This window comes from Triturus cristatus, chromosome 11 (assembly GCF_964204655.1).
Source record: "Triturus cristatus chromosome 11, aTriCri1.1, whole genome shotgun sequence".
Lineage (NCBI taxonomy): Eukaryota > Metazoa > Chordata > Amphibia > Caudata > Salamandridae > Triturus > Triturus cristatus.
Genome location: NC_140594.1, coordinates 813,643,267 through 813,668,444, shown reverse-complemented (window position 1 = coordinate 813,668,444; position 25,178 = coordinate 813,643,267). Strand labels below are relative to the sequence as shown.

General features: G+C 40.9%; 1 protein-coding gene and 1 long non-coding RNA gene across 6 annotated transcripts in view; one reads left to right on the top strand and one right to left on the bottom strand.

The window, feature by feature from the left end:
* Nucleotides 1-13,734, bottom strand: part of LOC146785476 (uncharacterized) — a 119,558-nt gene extending 105,824 nt beyond the window's left edge. For 2 of the 5 annotated variants that reach the window (XR_014970664.1, XR_014970666.1), the window contains exons 1-5: nt 13,484-13,734; nt 12,964-13,038; nt 12,167-12,234; nt 9,209-9,283; nt 8,509-8,602 (exon numbers count right to left, since the gene is read on the bottom strand). This is a non-coding gene — a long non-coding RNA (uncharacterized LOC146785476). Of the gene's footprint in view, nt 1-8,508; nt 8,603-8,864; nt 9,125-9,208; nt 9,284-12,166; nt 12,235-12,404; nt 12,881-12,963; nt 13,039-13,483 lie in introns of those variants that run through there. The other 3 variants (XR_014970667.1, XR_014970663.1, XR_014970665.1) reach the window with 3 other exon arrangements.
* The window catches only part of LOC146785475 (phospholipid scramblase 1-like), a 454,376-nt gene that overhangs the window by 317,731 nt on the left and 111,467 nt on the right, over nt 1-25,178 (top strand). The window contains exon 6 of the mRNA XM_085634540.1: nt 3,342-3,565. Within this exon, the coding sequence (XP_085490666.1) occupies nt 3,342-3,565 (224 nt within the window). The remainder of the gene's footprint in view (nt 1-3,341; nt 3,566-25,178) is intronic.

Below are 25,178 nucleotides of genomic sequence, written 5' to 3'. Positions count from 1 at the left end.
CTCTCTTCAGTTTCTTCTTGGTTCATCTCCCCAGCACAGGTTTCTTCTTGTTTCCCAAAGTGATCTAAAGTTCTTGGGTTGGGGTCCCAATATTTATACTAAGTTGTCCTTTGTTCTCTGAAGGCAGAAAGGCCTTTGCCTAGTCCAAACCAGTTCTGGTCAGTCCTGGAGCACTTTGTTTACATGACTCCTTCTTTCCTTTCAGAGTGCAGGGCAGAGACATCAGACGCACCACAGGAGGTGGAGCCAGCATTGTGGAGGGAAAGCACAGCCCTATTCAAGTCCTAGGTGCAACTCCTCCCTCCCATCTAGATGCAGATCTCTCTATTCACCACTGGGCTACCTCACCCTGTCTCCTGGAATTCCTCAGCCCTGTCACTCAAACTCCAGACAAGGAATACACAGCCTAGCAGAGGCAGGTTTGAATGGTTAGACAAGAAAATACCTACTTTCTAAAAGTGGCATTTTCAAACACAGAATGTTAAAACCAACTTCACTAAAAGATGCATTTTATCATTCTGAGTTCAGGCATACTAAATTCGAATTTCTACCATGTTCCCTGAGTCAGTTCGGATTATAAGATGTAATAATCAAACTGCCCATTCCGGCCTATGGAGAACAGGTAGCCTTGCAATAGTGAAAAACGAAAATGGTTGTAATTCACTATTAGGACATGCCACACACACCAGGGGATGTCCTACCTTATACTTACAATGCACCCTGCCCTTGGGCCTACCATAGGGGTGTCTGATATGAAGAAAAGGGAAGGTTTAGGGACTGGCAAGTGGGTGCACTTGCCCAGTCAGCATGACAGTACCAGACTGCACGCAGGCTCTGCAATGGCAGACCTTAGACACACTTTTACAGACTGCTTCTGTGGGTGGCACAACCAGTGCTGCAAGCCCACCAGCAGTATTTGGATTACCAGCCCTGGGCACTCCTGGTGCATTGTACTAGGGTCTGACTGGTAAACCAAACCAACCAATCATGGAATCACAAAATTCATACATCAATTTATAATAGGGAGAGCATATGCACTTTAGCACTGGTCAGCAGTGATAAAGTGCCCCGAGTCATAAAAAAGCCATCAACAGGTCAGATAAAATATAGGAGGAAGGCAAAAAGTTCAGGGATGACCCTGCAAAAAGGGCCAAGTCCAACATGCAGAATGCATTCAGTTCATGCACTAGAGACCTTATTGCACGCTGTGCATATCTGACTGGGTAGCCTGCAGAGTAGTCTGTATATTTTAAGCAGAATCATGGAGTTACAGCTTAATACTCATCCAATGACAGCAACACTGTCACTTCTATACACCGACTGCCTTTGGGCCTCAAGTCATCAATGACCAAACATTTAACAGACAAAATATTAGGCCTGGGTGGTAAATTTCGTTCCGTTCGCAGAATTTGCGATATTTTGACATTTTCACGTTCCACGGAGAGCGTGAAAATGTCAAAACTTTCGCAACCTGCCGCGAAACGGAAGTATTTTTCTTGTTCGCGCTTTAAAAATGCATTCTTGCGTGCGCGGTTGCGACTTACCGGGTCCCTGTGTTCGGCGATGAGTTTTCCTGTCCGTTTGCGCGCGCCACAAGATGTTGGATTGTTGGTAGCCGGTCGCGCTATCCCGCGAGAGTTTGCGATCGCGAACATGTTATTGCGATCGCGAACAGGAAATAAGCATCGCGAGCAAGATGGCTGCGCCCATTAGCGCCCGCATGGGCAAGTTGGAGATATATTTCCCCGCGAGCACGCAAAAACACATCTCGAACTGGCGGGAAAAGCAATCTCCGCATCTTCGCGAAAGTTTTGCATGCTCGCGGAGATTTTGTGCAATTTCGCCATAATTTGCGAAAATCAATTTCGCAAATTCCGCCCACCCTTACAAAATATATGCCAATTTGGGAATCTCAATTGTGAATTTTTGAGTGAGCAAGGTAGAAAACTGAATTTTTCAGTAGGTTCCACTGGGGAGAAATCTAAAATGTCATTTTTTAAGGTATTTGATAAAGTCCAGACATTGCTATAGGAAGTAGTAGAGGGCTTTGCAATGAATAGGTTTTTATATACAAGGTGTGTCTCAAAAATAAGGTTCTGTACATGGACCAATATTGTGATGGGGGTTGAGAGAAGACCAGATTACAGAGACTAGAATGTTGAGAACGGGAGAGGAAGCCGGCAATGTGATTTTGACAGTACCATGCGCAACTCTTATTTTCACATTTCCTATTACCCATTTTCATATGTTAACAATGTAAGACACCAAACGAAAAAGGGATTCTCTCAAAAACAAACAGCATGTTTCTCAAGCAAGGAATCAAGAAGCTAAAGCCACCCCAACTATCCTTTGTTTTAAAGATGCATTACATTCATATTTGACGAATGTGCTTAAAATGCTATCATTTGCATGTAGTTACTCAAAAATCTGCATGGGAGAAAAATATGTAAATCTATAAATACAATAGAAAATAATTGCTGTGTGTTGAAATGTAGCCACCATCTCCACATCTTTTTTTTAAACAATGTCCCCAGGAGAATATTAGCACGATTGAAATATACAATAGAAAATGCCATGCTTAGCAGTATATCTCAAAAACACCAATGGGGGGTTGAAGACCCTGTACGTATGACCCCAATCAAGGTTGCTCGTGAAGCCTCTGTTCAATCCGTTTATGTAGTTTTCAAAACGGGGGCCAGGCCCCCAAAACCTATGCTCCTGGCTACGGCCCTGGCAGTAAATGGCAAAGTTCCTCAGTAAATAAAAACGAAGCAATGTTTCACCAGACCTACGAATTTTAAGCAAACTGTTTAGGATGTACTGAGCCTTAAAAATAAAGTGAGCTCGTTGGTTTTAGTCACCTTCCACGTTCCCTTCAAGTGCTGGGATGAAGATATTACAATGTTTGCGATTATAATGACATAAACTGTTAATTTCTATATGGAATAGAACGTGTTAAAACAGAGCTTAGAGTAAATCCCTGAGTGGATCCAATATCTTGTGGTATCTGCTTTGTGAGATGCCAAAAAAAACGAAAAAGTTCGCTACAAAGAAAAAAATATATATATTTGTTTTATGTACCTAATGCGTGTTTGAAGTTAAGGATGTGAATATTTAGTGTTTTTTTAAGATGTAAAATAGTCCCGAATTCACTGCAGCACAAGCACTCAGCCAGCCAGTAGGTGAGATGGTGTACTCTTTGGGGAGGAGGGAACATATAGTTGGTAACAATAGGCTTTGTAGACAGCTGGACTGTTATTCCAGTCTTAAAAAGGTAAACACCTTTTTTGAATACAAAAAAATTAGCTTGATTTTTTTTTTTTTTTTTTAAATCTTTAAAGTCTTAACAGGGTTTGAAACAAACAACAAATATGTCGTCAAAAACAGCTTGGGGCAACAAATCTACTTTGCAGCAGAACAAACCGACTGTTGCACCCGGCACTGGTGTGGACCAGCACGTCCCTTCATTATAACAATTATTGATAATTCGGGTCGCGAAGTTATGCAAGTGTCCAGACCTTATCGATGCTGCAGTTGCTGTCCTTGCGCCTGCTGTTTACAAGAGGTAAGGGGTTTTTGTTTTTCTTCAGAGGTTGCACATTTTTCTGGGTGTATATTCTGCTATGTATTTTGCCAGTGTCAAGATCAAAAGGACAGTTAAATACAAAAAATACATTGTGACAAATGCTCCCAAATTTGAAATGAATGTTGAGTACCCCAGTTGTTACAGCCAGGCCTGCTCTGCTGTGAATGAACTGTTCAGATTTGTGGTTTGAGTTTCAAAGATGTAGATGCAGAAAAATAATCCATCGTTTACATCATGCAAATATATGTGAATAAATATAAAAGTCAAAATATACAACATATGTACAAACCAAACTAGCAATTAACATCTGAACTAGGGATGGTTCATGAGACTTTTTTTAGAAGTTGGTTTTAAGTTTTGGCCAGACTGGTCAGACAAAGCACAATCCCTGATTACTGGTGATATTTAGTACTTTTGTTTATAGTCTCCCCAAATACTACTCATTGCGGTACACTCACTAACAAGCTATTTCAGTCTTCTGTGGAGGCTTGAATATTTCAGTCGAATGCTGGTAATGGCAACCCCTATCTAGTTAATGGTTCAGTGTTGATCTAAATGTACTGCACCACCACAATAATTCCACACGTGGCCACCATGTTACAACAAATGGTTTCCAAGCACACGTGTTGCTGTAAAAGATTGTGTCATCACAGCAACATATAATTTTATCTGCCACTCTGAAAATCTGTGCACCAAAGTTTCATAATGTGTTTTCTGTCTTTGACACACATAAGAGATGCCTAGATGTAAAAAAGCCAGAACGTCTATGGTAGCAGATTTTCCACTGCAGATGTTCACATCTTTCTGAAACACATTTGGACTGTGCCTTGGGAATGGTCGGGGGAGTCTCAAACACCAATACTTTGTAAATAGCCTTTTTTGGCTGTAAGTGACAGGCTCCGCCAATTATGTAGGTGCTCAGGTATTTACTTTTATGGTCTGGAGGTAGCCAAGAACGTTTGATTTGACTAAAAGTATATATATCATGTACTTACTTATAATAGGGCTGTTGTTGTGTCATTCACATTTTTCTTCCACCTACTAAACCATGCAGCATGCTGCAACTGGCCAGCCCGCTTCAGTCACAGGCTAACTTCACTATGAGTGACAGCTTTTTGCACTTTCACAAGGAGCACATCCTCGGACATAGCTTATATTACAGGGGTGAATGACTGTCATTTGACAAATTCATTACACTCATTATTCTCTATGAAAACAGCAAAGCAGATCATCTATAAATCAGCAGTCCCTTCCTGTGCTGTCTTGGGTTAGACCTTTCCTGTGTAGGCATAATGTGCAAAACAAAGGGGGAAATAAAGGCAAAAAGAGCAAAGGCTGATCAATTATGCCCAACAAACAGCCATAGAAAATGTCTGGAGGATATTTTCCAGTTACTTGCAGCATGGACCTCAGTGGTGGTCATAGATAATGCACCTAGCAAGATTTTAGGACTACAGTTGCACACAGCCTTCAACACGGGAAAACAAGAGCTGGTTATGACCATCCCATTGGACACGACCATGCACAATACTGATTATGCTGACCAACCTATGGATGGGAAAAAGCGCACACAAACAGTGCTAGCGGAACCCAAAAACATTAAAAAGCTTGGCACAAAAACGATTTCCATAGATTGCAACCAAAATCAGCACGGCCGTTTCTATCACCATTTGATACTAGGAGTCCTGGTCGAATAAATACTATAATGATTTTTATAGCAATAGTCACGTCAACTCGCCAACTTAATTACATCAGGATCACAGAGTTTATACACCTGAGGATTCATTCCTGGTTACCTATGACACCACAACCACAAGGAGTAGAAAGTTTCCCTGGAACATTGCAAATTACACTATCTTCAGAAGCAGAGGCATACAAAAAAGTATCAGCAAAAGCAATGACAGAACAAATCTTACAGAAATACAATCAGAAACTTCACTCCAACATAAATCTGGCCCTGATTGCTAAACAATAATATCTTGGGAGAATCTAAAGAAACTCTAGAGATGTCTGTTTTATTATCTCCTGACAAACTAAATTTTTAAAGTTTTCATTCCGATTTAGGCATTATAGAAAAACCACCAAGATGCATAAAATCAGTACTCACAAAAGTATTTAAAATGTAGAGCCTATTCTGTCCAACTCCTGCAGTCAAAAAGCAAACTCTCCAACTGTGGCATCAAGGCTTATCTCTTCTATCAAATTCGAAAGTCCTGACACTAGTACGGTGACAAATATATATCGATCAAATTACCATTGATTGGACCAACCGATACTGAGTATCATGAAGTTCATGTGCAAAACTTTGGACACAATTGCAGATGTGATTACAATATAGTCTCCAAAACTCGATCCCAATTTGAATGTACAACTCCCATAGTGACCATCGATCCCAGGATGTCTGTGTTCGAAGAAGACGTAAAGGAAAATGTAAATACAAACTTAAACCAAGGAGCACTAGAGAACCAAAGTTGTATTCCCTTGTTGTAAAAATTTCTGGAAGTACCGAAGGTTATAAATTGCATTATAGAAGATTGCAGGCATAATTTGTCAACCAGACGATCTATTGGCCATGAAACAGCACCTGTACACCCGACAACAATCCCTAAGGCAGCATCACCCATGCAACAGACTTCGGTTCAGTTAAACCATCACACTTTCAACAGTGAGTCAACATCTGCTTCCAATAAAATGTAGGCCTGGGCGAAGCACTACGCTACGCTCGCGTAGTTTGCGAAGTTCGCGCTACTTCGCGCTACGCGAACTGCACGTAGCACAGTGCGAACACGCGTAGCGTAGTGTTGCGTAGTGCTGCGGTCATTTTTTGCTTGCTCGCGGTCCTCAACGTCAAGTTGGCGACCGCGAGCAAGCAAAATGACATCCTGGCGAGACTTTTTCCTTGTTCGCGATCGCGAGCATGGAAAATAAACCTCCCGGCGAGATTCCCAACGCGAGAAGGTCAGGTTTCTCATTGCGAGGGGTCGCGTATGCTCGCGACCGCTCGCGATGAGAAACTACCAGTTCGCGTTGAGAAAACTGCAGCTCGAGTAAAAATCTTCTCGAGCAGCAGAAAACTACAGCTCGCACTGTGCAAGATGCCATTTTCAATGATTGCACAGTGCCGGTTGCTTGTCCGCACTGTGCAATCATTGAAAACAACATCTTGCACAGTGCGAACATGTTACTTCGCAGTTCGCGAAGTGCTACGCGTAGCTCGCGTAGTGCGAACTTCACTTTGCGTAGCTTCGCGAAGTGCTACTTCGCGAACTACGCCCACCCTTAATAAAATGTACAAAGGAAATGGAAAATACGTAATGTAAAAGTTCATAGGAGAAATCGAAAGCAGGTGCTGTAAAAATAACAAAACCTTCTTCTATTCCTCCAAATTTATCACAGCCACTTCAAAATATTATGCAACCGTCTAAATAGAGAAAGTCTCAAGAATCACTAAAGTCACAGCAATCACCTTAAAAAGAAATCAAAATTGATCAAAGTGATTTATTGGCAAATCAAAATCCAGGACTGTTGTGCTGTAAAGCATGTACTCTCCATTCCCACATAAACCAAGTGCCAACTGGGTACAGGTCGATTCACTCAGCCCAGCTGGAAATTCAAAAATGGGGAAAACATATCAACTGTTGAAGTCATAAAGTTGCCATCTTGTACTGAGGGTGATAACCATAAAACCTATTTAAGCCAAGAAAACCAAATAAGCCAAACTCAACTTCAATATGGTGGAATCGATCCTGCAAGAAAGAGGCAAAAAATTCCCCACATACAGTATTGGCAGTATAAAAGTAACAACAAAATCCTCACGCAAGTGAACCAGCTGAAAGCATGGGGAGTTTGTTCAGAGTCACCAAAAGCTGAATCATACCTCTTCAGTTTCTTAAAGTAGCTGAGCTCAATTACATTGGCCAATCAACAAAAGCTTAAACAAAGCATAAATCCAACCCTGAAAGCTGCAGTTAGCTCTTTCCAACCTCTTCCCCTGTGAGTCGAATTGACCAAAATGAAATTCTGTATAGCGAACAACTTACCATAAATTCAAGAAGTGTCTACATTTGCAGAAAATCAACAACAAACAGTTCTTTCAAATCATACTTGCAATTATTTTTCACTAACAAGGGCCCACATTATGAGATCAATCAGCTAATTGTTTATAGGACAAATCCAGAATCACTTATTCGATAATCAGATCATCAGGACGCCTAAAAGTATTACTTTAGAACATAGCAGGCAGAAAGTCGAAAAATGGGCGATAAGGACTGGTTGAGTTTTATAAAACAACTGGACAACTGCTGTTTGTAAGAAACGTGGGCGTTTGATATAATTGATCTGGTTGGATAGCTAAAAAATCATTCACCCTCTAAAAAAAGGCATACCCATAGGAGGTTTGACTATCTGGGTCTTAAACCTCACTGGCTATTAATGCTTTAAACCAAAACCAATGAGAACATACAAACTATTTAGCTACGAAACCAGGCAGGGTACCTTAAGATATTGAACATATATTTTCCTCCAGGTGGGTGGGCCTTAGTCAAACCAGATGCACTGTTATTTAAAGAACAGCTTATGGAGCAAAGGCTGGTGGATCCAATAAAGAGGCCAATAAACAGTATACATGGAGGGCCTTGCACTGTCAAAAATGATTGGACAATAGTGTGTGGTAAATTTAATTCTAAAATGCAGACCTTAATGCTGAATTCCACAATAAAGAGCAAAGACAGGGTATGGAATATTCCTTCACTTTCTAAAGAGCAGTGCATTCATACAAGGAAAGGCCAATCTAACTTTGAAATTCTAGTCAAGGGAGGTATAAGTCCATTTAATGGCCAAACTCCGTCAGACAATCCCTCCAAATTTACCTTCAGATCTGTAAAGAGGGAAAGTGTTATTGACTACATGGCAATTAATCTCACCTTATTGTTGATATGAAGGTGTAAGAAAGAATCAGAAGCAATCACTATCTTCTACTCCTGGATATAGTGCACCCATATCCGAGTTCTCTTGCTTCTAAATCAAAACAGTTTGCAGATGGTCAAAATGTTGCCTTGAAAACAAACAGGAAGAACATTGCCAGCATCAACGATATATGCGACCAAAAGAGTTATACTTTCAGTACTATGTGGGTTCCCCTTCAAGCTTTGGTTTTAAACACAGAATCAGAAATGGGGGGAGTTGACATTGGAAAGATTTGAAGAGTTACTGAATGGCTGCAGTTAGTAAAAGCAAAACTCGTGTCTTACCTGGAAATGTTTCTACAGGTTGCCTGGATTCGTACGATTTGGAGTGCCTAAAACTAAATAAGCTACTGTCATTAGCCTTGAAAAGTCAATGGCTGTCTCACAACAGCAAACAGCACTTCTGTCAGGACTTCCTCTTGGCGAAGATGAAAGTAAGAACTCCTCAGGATTCGAACGATGCACAATAAGGTCCACTTCTTGATACCCCCAATTCAGATATTAAACACAGAATGTAAGGGTGATCAAGCAAGGGAAGGGACAGCAAAGGAACAGCAGGGAAGAAGAAAGGAGACTTGAAAGAAGAGAAAAGAATGGTTAGCCCAAAAAGAATATGACTACTCTCAATAAATATCGCTAATAAGAGAAAGCCACATACCTCCAAAAGAATACTGCATTCTTTCACTTCTTCCACACAGGTTTTGCCTTTTCCCCAAAAGCTATGTTCTCTATCCTTCAAACAACAAAGTAGAAAAAACATTAATCTTCTCACATAGCTAAGCCACAAACAAATTGTATTCTTTTACTCAGGCCTCTAGTTATACACCCCCCAAAACAATATGGTGAAATGGAAACCAAAAATATGCAGAAGCCTTCAAAGTCAAAAGGTATAAAAAAACAAAAGCATAGTCTTTGAAAGAAAGTGCAAAGTTTGGGAACCTGTTTCATGAGCACAACCCACTCAAATGTCTTTTTCATTTCCGTGGTATACCAAGCAAAACATAGAAATAATACTGAAATGACAAGTCAGTTTATCAATCAAAAAAGAAATGAAAGTATTTCACCACTCCAGGTTATTACCACATAACCTCAGCAGAAGAAAGGGAAGCCTTAACACATTGTTCTTTTGGCCTCTGGATGATATGATACTGAACAAGGAAAAAGGGATGATGTTTCCTCACAGCACCCAGCTTTGTTTTTCCAGCCTTTCACTCCGATGCCTCCGCTGCAGTGTCCATTGTAGATTCGAGCTCTCCTCCTAATAAGAGGCAACAATGCCCCGTACCTCCACCCGATGCTGACAGAAACAGGAGCGGGAGAAAAAGGATCACACTCTCCTTATTCAATCATCCACACAAAGCCAACCCAGCGGGGCTGACGGTAAAGTTTCCCATGGGTCGGGAACGGGAACAGGAGACCTCCAGGACCGCAAACCAAACAACCCAGATTTACGCATGCCTGCTGACGTGCTTCGTTCGTATTACATTTCCTCTGATAGGCCGCTTCAAAACTACAATAACTCCCATTGCTTCATGGGAATTGGAGTATTCCTAATGAAAATTAAATAAACCAGAACCAAACGACTGTGTTGTTTCCCCTGTAGAGCGTCCTTGCTCAGTTGTTGCAGGCACCCTGCTTCTAGTCCCTGAGAGTACATCCCCATCCCAGGCGCCTCCTAGATGCTTAGAAGGATGCCGCTCATTGAATGGCTCGTACAATCCTCGCAAGATTAAAAGCATTATTTTTCGTGGATAACCACACTTTGTCTCCAACTTGAAATGCAGGCCCTTCCTTACGTCGTTTTTCAGCCCATTTTTTGTATTGTACTTTGTCGTGCTTTAAGTTTACTTGTACATTTTTCTGGATGTACTTCATTTCTTGAATACATGCTCCTACTGATGGCACAGTTACTTGTGTCACTGGTAGAGTAACAGAATTTGTGGATGGAACCCATAGTTAGCAAACAACGGCGACACACTAATTGCACTATGCACAGCATTGTTGTAAGCTAGCTCAGGCATGCATAACAAAGCTACTCAAGATTCCTCAGCATCATTTGCATAAAATCATAGATATTTCTTAAGTGTTTGATTGAGTCTTTCTGTTTGCCCATCAGTTTGCGGATGGAAGCTCATGGAGAAAGCTGAAGTGATTTGTAAGGTTTTACACCATGTTTGCCAAAACCTGGCTGTGAATTCAGGATCTCTGTCCATAATGATCACTTCTGGTAATCCATGTAAATGAACCACATTTTGCAACAATAACTGCTGTTTGCCCTGCTATGGGTGAAGTGTTACATGGAATAAAATGTCCCATTTTCGTACAGCTGTCGATCACCACCATAATGGCTGTATGACCCTGATTCTTTGGTAATCCGGTAATGAAGTCAAGACTTATGCTCTTCCATGGCTGATCTGGGGTAGGCAGAGGTATCAATTGTCCTATGGATTTAGAAGTACTCCCCTTAGCTCTAGCACACACACCACAATTTGTGATCCATTTCTGCCCATCCACCCCCATAGATTCCCATCAAAAGATTGATTAGCCTTTTTAAATTCATCCAGGAAAGTATCTATGGTGAGTACACACAACACCTTGGAGGGTTGTATGATTGTTTCCATTGTTGCTTCTTGCAAACAATCATCCACAGATTGTCTAGACAAAGCATCCGCCTTTTTGTTCTCAGTACCTGGTCGATATGTGACTACAAAATCAAAATCTGCAAAAAACAACATCTATCGCATCTGTCTTTGGGTCAATTGTCTTGCCGTTTTCATGAACTGTAGGTTCCTATGATCTGTGTACACTGTGACTGTGTGTCGAGCCCCCCACAGGTGCTGTCTCCATTCTTGGTAAGATCTTTGATAGCCAGCAATTCTTTCTCTGCTATGGTGTAGTTTATTTCAGTGGGATTAAGTTTTTTAGACAGATAGGCTATTGGATGAAGTTGACCTATACTTTTGTCTCTTTGTGACAATATCGCTCCAACAGCCACGTTGAATGCATCCGTGTCCACTTCCACTATGAAAGGAGCTTCATGATTGGCATGGCTCAATACAGGTGCTGAAGTGAATACCTTCTTTAAAAAACTGAAGGCTTCTCTAGTTTCAAAAGACCAAATGAAAGGGACCCCCTTTCTTAACATCCTAGTGATTGGGGCTACTACCTGCGAGAAATGGTGAATAAATCTCCAATAGTAGTTCGCAAAACCCAAAAAAGCATTGCACATCTTTCACACTGTGTGGTTCAGGTCATTCTTGCACCGCTTGTACCTTTCTTTCCGCCATACAAAACCCAGAGGGGCATAACATGACCCCCCAAGAATTCCACTTCCAACACATAAAACTCACATTTGCTTAAGTTGCTAAACAAATGATGTTGTCTTCAACACTAACACCACATGTGTCTTGTGCTCTTTCTCATCCACTGAGTATATCAGAATATCGTCTATATACACGGCTACAAACTTATCCAGATATTCCATCAAAACCTCATTCAAGAAATATTGGAATGCCGCTGGGGCATTGCACAAGCCGAATGGCATGACTGTGTACTCAAACAATCTGTATCTTATTTTAAACGTAGTCTTCCATTCATCCCCATCTCTCATTCTTACCAGGTGATATGCTCCCCTTAAATCCAGTTTCGTATAAACATTTGCTTCTTTGATTTGATCCAAAAGAACTGAAATGAAAGGAAGAGGGTACCTGTATTTAATAGTGTTTTTGTCTAACATGTGCAAATCTATGCAGGTACGCAACTCACCATTAGCTTTTTAAATAAAGAAAAGAGGTGAAGCAGCAGGAGAATGGGAAGGTCTTATAAATCCCATGGAAGTGTAGTGATCTAGATTTTCTTTCAAATGTCATGTTTCTGGCTACTCTTGAATGATTATTGGGGAAGCAGTGTGTCTACATGAAAAATGTAACATAATCTGCATTAAGAAAACTATGCAAATCACATGTAAACTCTCTGGGGAAGCTAACGGTATCTGTGGGGGTGCATTAACCTGTATTTGAGAATTTGACATCTCAAACGAGTTTCTCTGAATTGACTAATTCCTGTTGAACCGCTTCTGTTGCCTGAAGGACATCATTCATGGTGGCCATGATTATGACTCGCACCAATCAGGAGGAGTTAAATTCGTGGTTGCGTAATTCTGTCAGGACTTCTGCTTGGCGAAGATGGAAGTAAGAACTCCTCAGGATCCGAATGATGCACAATAGGTCCACCTCTTGATACCCCCAATTCAGATATTAAACACAGAATGTTAGGGTGATCATGCGAGGGAAGGGATAGGAAGGGAACAGCAGGGAAGAAGGAAGGAGACCTGAAAGAAGAGAAAAGAATAGTTCACCCAAAAAGAATATGACTACTCTCAATAAATCTTGCTAATAAGAGAAAGCCACATACCTCCAAACGAATACTGTATAATTTCACTTCTTCCACACAGGTATTGCCTTTTCCCCAAAAGCTATGTTCTCTAACCTTCAAATCACAAAGAAGGAAAAACATTAATCTTCTCACATAGCATAGCCAAAAACAAATTAAATTATTTTGCTCAGGCCTCTAGTTATACATACCCCAAAACAATATGATGAAAAGGAAACCAAAAATATGCGGAAGGCTTCAAAGTCAAAAGGTATACAAAAACAAAAGCGTAGTCTTTGAAAGGAAGTGCAAAGGTTGGGAATCTGTTTCATGAGCACAACCCACTCCAATGTCTTTTCCTTTTCCGTGGTATACCAATCAAACAATAGAAATAATACTGAAATGGCAAGTCAGTTTATCGATCAAAAAAGAAATGAAAGTATTTCACCATTTCCAGGTAATAACCACATAACCTCAGTAGAAGAAAGGGAAGCCTTTACGCATTGCTCTTTTGGCCTCTGGATGATATGATACAGAACAAGGAAAAAACGGATGATGTTACCTCACAGCACACAGCTTTGTTTTTCCAGCCTTTCACTCCGATGCCTCCGCTGCAGTGTCCATTGGTAGATTCGAGCTCTCCTCCTAGTAATAAGCGATGATGTCCCATACCTCCTCCAGATGCTGACAAAAACAGTAACGGGAGAAAAAGGATCACACTCTCTCTTTTACACCATCCGCACAAAGCCAATCCAGTGGGGCTGATGGCAAAGTTTCCCAAGAGTCGGGAACCAGGACAGGAGACCTCTCGGATCGCAAACCAAACAACTCAGAATTACGCACGCCCACCGACGTGCTTCGTTCGTATTTAATGTCCTCTGATAGGCCGCTTCAAAACTACAATAATTCCCATTGCCTCATGGGAATTGTAGTATTCCTAATGAAAATGAAATAAATCAGAACCAAACAACTGTGTTGTTTGCCCTGTAGAGCATCCTCCTTCAGTTATTGAAGGCGCCATGCTTCTGGTTCCTGACAACTTCCACGATATTCAAAAGCAGTATAAACATCTGACAAAATACAAAACGTAAAATAATTCTCAAAAACTCTGGCAAGCTTTACAGGACACAATAATTCTCAAAAACTCTAGGAAATTTTGGGAGATCTTAAGATGGTGTTCCGAGGGCCCACCTAACAATTTAGAGTTAAACATAAGCTTCAAACCTGGATTAATCATTTTGCAACCTTCTATCAGAATACAGGAGAGAAAGCACCATTAAGAACATGCTGTTTATTGATAAAGAATCAGGTTTTGTCTGAAAAGAATATTGTCTTGGCCAAAACAAAATCACAGAAAGGTTGACCTGAAGGTAAATACAACAAAAACCTGAAAAAGTATGGCTATACCTCCTTAACCTATCTAACTGGTGTTTCATTACATCACTTAAACCTGGGGCTAGTTGATGAATTCACTGAAAAAAACGTGTCCTTGCGATTTGACCCCCAAACCCACGCAAAGCTGCCAGACCATTTACATTTCGAAAAGACGTCTAACTGAATCACTTAAACCTATGGTCAACTGTATTAACTAGGTTGTTTATTGATATGTGGTCCCATGCTGAGATACCACTCTCTTAGACAAAATCAATAGCTGTTCCATTGTACAAGAAAGGGACAGGGAACTAGAGAAGAATACACTTCCGAGATCCCAAAAGATCGGGGTGTCAAGCAATTATGCGTGCTAGCACCAGCATTATTCAATTGTTACAACCTATACAAAAAGGAGCGCACAGTTCATTAATTATTCACAAGGAAGATGCTTCTTTATAGTCTATTTATAATTTCCATTCAAAAAAAGTCCTAAGAGAGTCTTTATATGTGTCCAATTTCTTTGTTTATTATTTGATCCATTATTTCATCTAGAAAACATCAATACAATCAATCCAGCTAACGCGTTTCGTCCAATGAGGACCTCATCAGGGCTGTAAATTGGAAACATATAAAGACTCCCATCTGAGTTTTTTTGAATGGAAATGATAAATGGACTGTAAATAAGCATCTTGCTTGGGAATAATTAATGAACTGTGTGCTCCTTTTTGTATGGGTTATAGCTTTGTTGTAAGTGGCCCAGTGGCGGTGGGACCACAGAAAGTAGAGCGTGGTTTGTGTAAGTGATAAATTGCCTGGATTACACACCAGTGTGCACATTGTTGAGCCATCACTGTCAGCAAGTTGTATATTTCATTATTCAATTGTTATAAAAACGATGTTGTAAAAAAAGTCATGAACCTTTACTTAAATGTGCCTAAAATAAGCAAAGAGCAGATACCATTACTACTATTTGCAGACAACACAGTGTTAATGGCCAGAACCTAGTTATCATGCACCGTCTTCTGGCAGGTTTTGAGTCATTTTATGCCAGTAGAAGCCTTACTATCAACATTGGAAAAAACAATTACATGATTCTTAACCGAAAAAAACAAGCTTAGAGATACTTTTAGGGTTGATATAAAGCTGTTAGGTCTCATGACCACACATGACAATAAGGTATTGCAACAGGACAGCAAACGTTTGTGGGCCCCTCAGTTGTCCAATAGTAATACCATTCAGACACAACATGCTGGTGCAGTGCTGAGACTTAAAAAAATCATGTGGAACCCGTTTGATTGGTTCGGCTCTGCTGGGGTATAAAATGAAAGCCAGGTCCTCCAGCACATATGGCTCTGAGATTTGGCGTTTAGAAAATCTCCATCTATTCAAATCACCAAGAACAACTTTCTACGACGGTTATTGCATTTGGGTCACGGAACACCAATGGATGCTCTGAGGGTCGATTTGGCTATGTTACTACCTATAATGGTCAGATTGCTGAACTTTAAAGATTATTTGTATTTTTATCACTTGAGATTTAAAGTTAATCGTGTATTTGGAATGTAAAGGTTGTGTTTTAAATTGTGTTGGTAATTGTTGTGGCTTAATTTGGCTGTGAACAATAAAGATTTTGCCTTTTAAAAAAACGTTCCAAGACCCTTGCTTTTAATCCACATATCTTTACCACACATTTTTTACACGCATGCCTTTACCACTCATGTGTCAAGCATATAAGAATAAATGATGTATGAAATATATGTGTATATGCTGGAAAGGCGAAACGCGTCCTACCAGCTGAATGAATAAATACATTTTGGGCAGAACACAGCGTCGTCATTCCTTGCTCTGCGAGGCATTTGCAGTTATTATCGGACCTTGCTTGTGTGGTCCACTCACGGCAACGCACCCGCTGTTCCGGAGCAGCGGCGGCTGTAACCTAAGTCTGGAGGAGATATATATATATATATATATATATATTCACTGAAAAAAACATAGGTTTCAGGGGCCTTATAGTTAGCTGGACTTTTCACTCGTACAAAACCAATTAAATTCTCCCCCGTTACAGTTAGTTCAGCTAACTATAACTCGCAAGCCCGCAATGCACTGCTGATGACGTCACATTTTACATCACTCATGACATGGTCAGTGACATCACTCATGACATCACTGATGACATCTCAAATGACATCATCAAGTGAATGTGTGTTATTCTGAAAATTAAATATGTTTTATATATGTATATCTCAAGGTCGATGGAAGAATAAATGGGTATATAAGTGTCTAAATGGATGATTTGTTTTTGAAAAATTGATTGTATAACTGACTGATTAAGTGTATCTTAGTGAATACATGGCTTAGTGAGTAATGTTTTTTTTTTGTTTTTTTTTTCCCTTTTTAAATTTCTTTATTGCCAACATGAAAGAAAAAGAAAAATTAATACATATTATACAATTCGATAAGTTTTAAGCAAATAAGTACAAACATTGGAACAGGTAATTATATCAGTTCTATAAATATATTGTCCTTCATATCTACCTATATATCTATTAGCCCTCATTGCAGGGGAGAGAGGGAGGGGAAAAAAAAAAAAAAAAAAAACCCTTTTACAAACATTTTCAGAATAGTACACCCCATATATTATTTACTTTACATAGTGCCTTCGTCCCTCTCGTTTTTGCCAGTGCTAGTTCCATATCATATGTTTCTTTAACTAATCCCCACCATTCAATGGTCGATGGAGGTGTGGGTAAAATCCATACACGAGCGATTGTTAATCTTGCGCTAACCAATAGTATTGAGATTAGATCTGCATATCTGCTTGTAATACTCTGGGCTCCAACTAATACCTCTGTTGCTGAGACCGTCACTGCACTCCCTAATTTTTGAGAGATCAGATCAGTTATCGTTGACCAAAACTTCTCTAGTGCAGGACATAGAAAAAACATATGTTTTAGATCAGCAGACTGTAGATTGCACTTTGGGCATTTTGTGCGTTCGCTAAAAGAGCCATGGGAGGGCCATTTTGATATTCTTTCTGGGGTATAATATAATTGACAGATTGTTTTGAATTGTTGTATCCTAAGGTTAGAAGAATATACAGAGTTATTAAGCCTAGAGAAAGCACGTGATATGGTGTTAGCTGTCACTAATGCCCCTGCACTATGTCCCAAGCGCTCAGCTAATCTGTGACAGTCATCTGGCTTAAATGAGCATAAGATTTTGTAGCCAGTGCTAATTATTGATTTTGAGTTATCTTTATGCATATAATCCCATATAAGCGAACCTGAGATGCTTGTCAATTGCATTCTGCGAATAAGATAATCTCGGATTTGAAAATATTTAAATTGCATGCCTGACGTTATTTTATATGTAGTCTGTATTTTTTCAAAAGTCATAAACCCATTTTGATCATATATATCGCCCAGATATTTTATGCCCAGGCTAGCCCATCGTTTACCCTCCATATCTTGAAAAATTTCTGGCAAACCTGGGTTGCCCCATATGGGCAGCTTATCGTGATAAAATGATGTATTACAATTAGAAATAATTGCAAACCATATATTGACAACATCTCGTGCCACCTTGAATCTGACTCTCTTAAAATAGTTTGGATCATTAATTCTGAACAGAAACATTATCATATTCCTTGCCGAGCATAAGCTTAAAGAAAAAGGGTGCGTTACATCCTACGGGGTGTATTAAACTTCTTAGTCGTTTAATAAAAGCTGCCCAAAAGTATAATTTGAAATCCGGGAAATCCAGACCTCCTTGGTTATATGGGAGTTTAAGTAGTCGAATAGCCCTACGGGCTTTTTTATATTGTTTAGTTTCTCTATTTACTACTTACTACTTATTTTTTGAAACGGCTGGGGGGGTTTCTAGACCGGGGGCTGGGGGCGGTTGGGTCCTAGTCAACTGCCACACCAGCGGCAGTTACCAGAAGACGACTTCTCCTTCAAGGAACAGGGTGGGTGGGGAGGGAGGCAAGAAAGGGAAAGGTGGTAAAGGGGTTAGGGGTTTGGGGTGGTTCTTTCTGATGTACAAAATGATTGCTGTTGTAAAGGATAAAAAAACCAACATGAAAGTGATTTCAGTTACTGATATAATACAAGCAAGGACAGGTTTTCTTCTTTTTACTCTTCTTTTTTTCCTTTTTGATGGCTGAAATAAAAATTTTAGCCTGGAATGTTGCAGGCCTTAACGGGAGGAACAAGAGACGCTTGGTGGCAGAGGAATTGTTGATGTATAATCCGCATTTAGTTTTATTATCAGAAACCCATATTGCATATAAAGATAAAGGGCTCCTTAAACAATTGGGATATGAAATTGCTATTGCTTCGGACCAAGATACCTCAACTAGAGGAGTAGCTATCTTAAGACACAGACATCTAAAATGTATAATTGAAAAATCACTAACGGATAAAAGTGGTAGGTGGGCCATTGTGCAGGCACAGGTTGAAGGTACTAAATATGTTTTTTGCGTAGTATATGGTTCAAACATCGACAACTATCAAATAATTGATAGACTGAATATTGAATTGCTGAGCTGGGAAGGTGATAAAGTCGTGATGGGGGATTTCAATTGCATAATGAATTATGAGATAGACACCACAAGACGTCATGCATTTCAGAGGATGAAAAAGACACGTACAGCAATCAATGAGCCAGGGCAAATACACGGTCTTAAAGATGTTTGGCGGACAGTACATCCCAATATACCGGTCTATACTTATTACTCTGCTGCACATAAACTCTGTTCTCGTATAGATATGGCCTGGGCATCAGAAGAGATTATAAAACTATGCACTATGGAGATATGTCCCAGGGTTACTTCAGACCACAACCCCATCCTTCTGAACTTTAAGATATTTACAGCAAGGAAACAGATTAGGGGCTTTTCATTTCCTAGATATCTCCTAACAGACGAAACTTATTTATCTAACATTAAGCAACACTTAAGGGAATATCTAGAAATTAATAATGGTTCTGCGATACCAACAATAGTCTGGGATTCGTGTAAGGCTAGCATCAGGGGGTTCACACAGCAATATATTTGGACACAGAATAGGCAACGCAAGATAGAAATAGATGAGATCCTTAAAGATGTCAAGATCATGGAGGATCAATATGCAGAAGCATTACTAAACGGCTCTTTAAATTTAGAAACTATAGGATATGAACTAATAAACTTAAAATCAACAGTAAAACAAACTTTCAGGGAGAAAATAGCGGTTAAAATTAATAAACACAAACTAACTCAATACGAAAGCGGGGAAAAAATTGGGAAATTTCTAGCCTTTAAAGTAGCCGACGAACAAGCTAAGACAAAAATAAAGAAAATTAAAGGCATAAACAGCGAGATATATGAACAACCGAGCCAGATATTAGCGCAGTTTGTCACATATTATAAAAATCTATACACGCCAGAGGCTCAGCCACAAATGCTTGATATTATAAAATATGTCCAGAGGTACATTAAAAAAAACATCGGTAGCTAACGAAGTATCAGCAACATTGCTGGATGATATCGCGCACGACGAGATTAGAGCCGCCATCTCTTCTCTGCCATCAGGAAAAGCATCCGGAGATGATTCAATCCCTTTAGAATTATATAAAAGATGTTTAGATGAGCTACTGCCAACTTTCTCCCAACTAATTAAATATATTGAAGCAGGGGGGAACGCTCCAGACTCTTGGAATACGACTCGGATAATTTTTTTTCTAAAAAAGAATAAGCCTCCAGAGGAATGTGGGTCTTATAGGCCGATATCACTTATAAATACGGATGCGAAAATCTACGCTAAAATTCTGGCAACTCGTCTAGCATCTATAATGCCGAAACTTGTTTCACCTCAACAACACAGGTTTATTGTAGGACGGGATACTACATCCCATGTGAATACGGCTATAGCAGCGTTTGATATTGCCAAAGTTAGAACCACCCCACTCGGTATGATATTATTAGATGCAGAGAAAGCATTCGAACGAGTGGGATGGGATTTTCTCTGGGTTGCATTATCTACATTTGGCATCAAGGGTAAATTTTTACATATGATCAAATCATTATATCAATATCCTACAGCTAGGTTAGCTTATGCAGGTTTACAGTCTGATATGTTTCCAATTTCACGGGGTACCCGTCAGGGTTGCCCTCTTTCACCTCTTTTATTTGCACTATCAATAGAGCCATTTATATTAGCACTACAATCGCAAACTCGGATCATACCTTTTATACATAACTCAAATGAACTAAAAATCACGGCATACGCCGATGACATAGCTGTATTTTCAACGGATGTTAAAACCGCATTAAATGAGGTGGTTAAAGAAGCGGAAAGGTATGGTTTGGTCTCTGGCTACAGACTTAATATTAACAAAACCCAAATATTAATGAATTACAAAGACGCTGGAATAACGACAGGGATATGCAACACGGCTACCTACTTAGGGGTCAAGATAACCACTAGAACAGATAAAATAATAGAAATAAATTACGAGACTCTTCTTAAGGAGACTGCAACATTGCTCAAAAAATGGCATAAGGTTCCTATAGGTATTGGGGGCCGTATAAATATAATCAAAATGAAAATACTACCTAAATTTATTTATTTATTTCGGTCTATCCCGCTAAGATTAAATATGTCCTTTTTTAAACGATTAGATGGTATCTGCGGCAGTTTCATATGGGGTTAGTGAGTAATGTTTAAATATGTAAATATCTGTATCAGTCTCTCACTTTGTGTATAAGTGGCTGCATGGGTTGGTGAGTAGCTACATGAGTGTCTATATAGGTTATTAGTTGGTTTTTTGAGCATCAGTATGAGTGTCTGAGTGTCTGTATGGTTCGGTGGGGGGTATTACGTAGTGCATAGGTGCATGAATGAGTGACTCACTGTTTGTATGTGTTGAAGACAGCATGTGTGCAGGACTGTATGGGTGGATGAGTGTGTGCATGGGTGTGTTAGTGAGTGAATGACTGTCTCAATAGTGTCTTTATGAGTAACTACATATGTTTTAAACTAGTATATGTGACTATTGGTGTATATAAGTGAATATATGTGAGAGTGAGAGATTGGAAGAGTTCCTGTATGAATAAGTATGTATTTCTATAAGTGATTGTTTAAAAGACTAAGGGCCATATGTAGGTAGCCTAATACCGGTAGGTAACGGATGATTTTCGGTAAATATCCCGTTACCGACCGGTATTTAGGCTTGTGCTATGTAGGGGGAACATTTCAGGATTCGGTAATTTACCGAATCGGTAAAATTACCGATTCGGTAATTTTACCGATTCGGTAAATACCAAATCCTGAAATGAGATGTAGGTGACACTCAAATGAGTGATGTGTAGGGAAAATAATTCGGTATTTAGCACCAAATATATGTTGGTGCTAAATACCGAATTCATTGCAAAAAGCAATATTTTGCTGGACTAACAGTGCCATGTGGCAGACATACATGCCCTTAGGGTATGTATGTGCGCCACATGTGCACACATGCAGGAATCAGGGGTGCAACAGGGTGTCAATGTGACACCCTGCCACCCTTGAATGTGCTCCCCCCATTACCGAATCGGTATTTACCGATTCGGTAATGAGGCATACCTTCCCATTGATTCCTATGGGCCTCCAGGCCCATAGGAATCAATGGGAAGGTATGCCTCATTACCGAATCGGTAAATACCGATGCGATAATTACCGTTTTCCTCCAATTCGGTAATATTTACCGAATGATTACCTACATACGAGTTACCACTTCTTAAATACCGATTCGGTAAAGTTCGGTATTTAAGAAGTGGTAACTTGTATGCTACCTACATATGGCCCTAAGTATGTGTAAGTTTCTGTAGAAGTAAGTGTGGTGGTGTGTGTATAACTGTATATGCAAGTAAATGGATGTTTTTGATTCTTTATTAGCATGAGTGACTATGTGTGTGAGTAACTCTATGGATGAGTGGCGTTGTGTAACAGGATGTATAGGTGTGTGAGTACATATGATGAGTGAGTACATGTATGAGTGACTGTATAGGACTGTTGGTGAATGAGTGGATGTGTATGTGGATCTTAGAATTACTGAATAGGTTGTTGTAACTGGTATTGGTATGTCCATTGTTTTGAACATTGTAGTTTCTATTTTTGAATGTGTGTATCATAGGTTATATTAGGGGAAGAGGAGGTCTGCCACTCTATCACAAGGATGATGTCATCAGTGATGTCATTGGTGATGTCATTTGAGATGTCATCAGTGATGTCATGAGTGATGTCACTGACCATGTCATGAGTGATGTAATATGTGACGTCATCAGCAGTGCATTGCAGGCGCGCGAGTCATAGTTAGCTGAACTAACTATAACGGGGGAATTTCAATGGTTTTGTACGAGTGAAAAGTCCAGCTAACTATAACGCCCCTGAAACCTATGTTTTTTTCAGTGAATTTCTAAGGTTTTTTAAATGCGAATTCCTAACTATAACGTGCCTGAAACCTATGGTTTTTTCAGTGAATTTCAAAGGTTTTTTAAATGCTAATTTCTAACTATGCCTACAGAGATAGGACATGTGAAGAAAGAAGAAAAAACGCACAGAAAGAAAAAAAAGAAATGCAGAAAGAAGCAACAGAAGTCCTAAAAGACGAAGAAATGTGCAGGAAGAGGGATAACGTGCAGAAAGATCAAACAGAAGAGCTGAAAGAAGCCTTGTTGCAAAATCATCCTGTACCCTCAACTTTTTCAGACGGATACTGGTGGTAACGGAGTCTGACTAACCAGTCCTAGAGCCAGTGCTATGTTAAAAGACACTCAGAATACAGTGAAAACACCTACATACACTAGGGAACACTATGCGTTGGGGTCCCCCTGTGATCAGCATGACCTCCTCTGTAAGCCCCTAGTGTATAATAGGGCAGGGGATTAAAACTACCTCTTAAAACGCGCCACAGGGCGTGTTTGCACACGTCACCTCAGGCCCCCTCCCCTCACTTCCCCACTGTGTAAACCCGCCCTGTGGCCGTTTTAAGTTGGGAGATTAAGTCCCCTTGAATCCTGAGGGTCCCTAGGGTCCAACTAGACCACTAGGTACCTCCAGTAAGTGCCACAGAGCTGCGTTGCAGAGAGATGTAAAAAGGGGTACGGCCTAGACCACCTCTCTGCAACGCAGCGGAGTGGTGCTTACTGGAAGCACCTGGTGGGCTAGTTGGCCCCCAGGGTCCCTCAGGATTGAAGGGGAATTATTTCCCCAACTTAAAACGCGCCACAGGGCTTGTTTGCACAAGTTAACTCAGGACCCGTCCCCTCCCTTCACCACTGTGTAAACACGCCCTGTGGCCGTTTTTAGTTGAGAGATTAAGTTCAATTGAATCCTGAGGGTCCCTAGGGTCCAACTAGCCCACTAGGTACCTCCAGTATGCGCCACAGAGCTGCGTTGCAGAGAGGTTTAGAAAGTGGCACGGCCTGGACCGTAGCTCAGTGGCACTTACTGGAAGCACCTGGTGGGCTAGTTAGCCCCCAGGGGCCCTCAGGATTGAAGGGGAATTATTTCCCCAACTTAAAATGCGCCACAGGGCTTGTTTGCACACGTTAACTCAGGCCCCGTCCCCTCCCTTCACCACTGTGTAAACACGCCCTGTGGCCGTTTTTAGTTGGGAGATTAAGTTAATTTGAATCCTGAGGGTCCCTAGGGTCCAACTAGCCCACTAGGTACCTCCAGTATGCGCCACAGAGCTGCGTTGCAGAGAGGTGTAAAAAGTGGCACAGCCTGGACCACCTCTCTGCAACCTAGCTCAGTGGCGCTTACTGGAAGCACCTGTTGGGCTAGTTAGCCCCCAGGGGCCCTTAGGATTGAAGGGGAATTGTTTCCCCAACTTAAAACACGCCATAGGGCGTGTTTGCACACATCACCTCAGGCCCCGTCCCCTTCCTTCCCCACTGTGTAAACATGCCCTGTGGCCATTTTTTAAGTTGGGAGATTAAGTCCCCTTGACTCCTGAGGATCCCTAGGGGCAAAATACCCCACTAGGTACGTCCAGTAAGCGCCATTGCAGAGAGGTGTAAAAAGGGTCACGGCCTGGACCACCTCTCTGCAACGCAGAGCAGTGGCACTTACTGGAAGCACCTGGTGGGCTAGTTGGCCCCCAGGGTCCCTCAGGATTGAAAGGGAATTATTTTCCCAACTTATAACGCGCCACAGGGCGTGTTTGCACACGTCACCTCAGGCCCCGTCGCCTCCCTTCACCACTGTGTAAACGCGCCCTTTGGCCGTTCTAAGTTGAGAGATTAAGTCCCCTTGAATCCTAAGGGTCTCTAGGGTCAAACTAGCCCACTAGGTACCTCCAGTAAGCGCCACAGAGCTGCGTTGCATAGAGGTGTAAAAAGGGGCATGGCCTCAGAACACCTGTCTGCAACGCAGCTCCCTGGCTCACACTGGAGATGCCTGTTGGGCTAGTTGGCCCTCAGGGACCCTCAGTATTGAAGGGGAATTAATTCCCCAACTCACAACTGGCCAGGGGGCGCGTTTGCAGAGTGCTGCAATGAGGGGGCGTGGCCTCCAGCGAGATGTCGGTCTTTTATTTATTTTATTTTTTTAAGAACGAGGGCCGTGTGGCCCCCCTTCTTTTTCTAATTTACTGGCCCTGGGGACCCCATCCCCCAGGGCCTGCACCCTAATTTTTTTTGTTGAAAAAAATTAATTTGGCCCTCCCAAGGCCTTAATCGGCCCCTGGGACCCCAACCCCCGGGTCATGGCCTTTTTTTTATTTAAATTCTTTAGGAGGGGGTTGCGTTGCCCCCCTCCTCAGGCCACTTATGGCTCCGGGGACCCCATCCCCCGGGGCCGGCCTTTGTTTTTTATTATTATAAAAATATATATATTTATAGAAACACCTAGGACATGCTG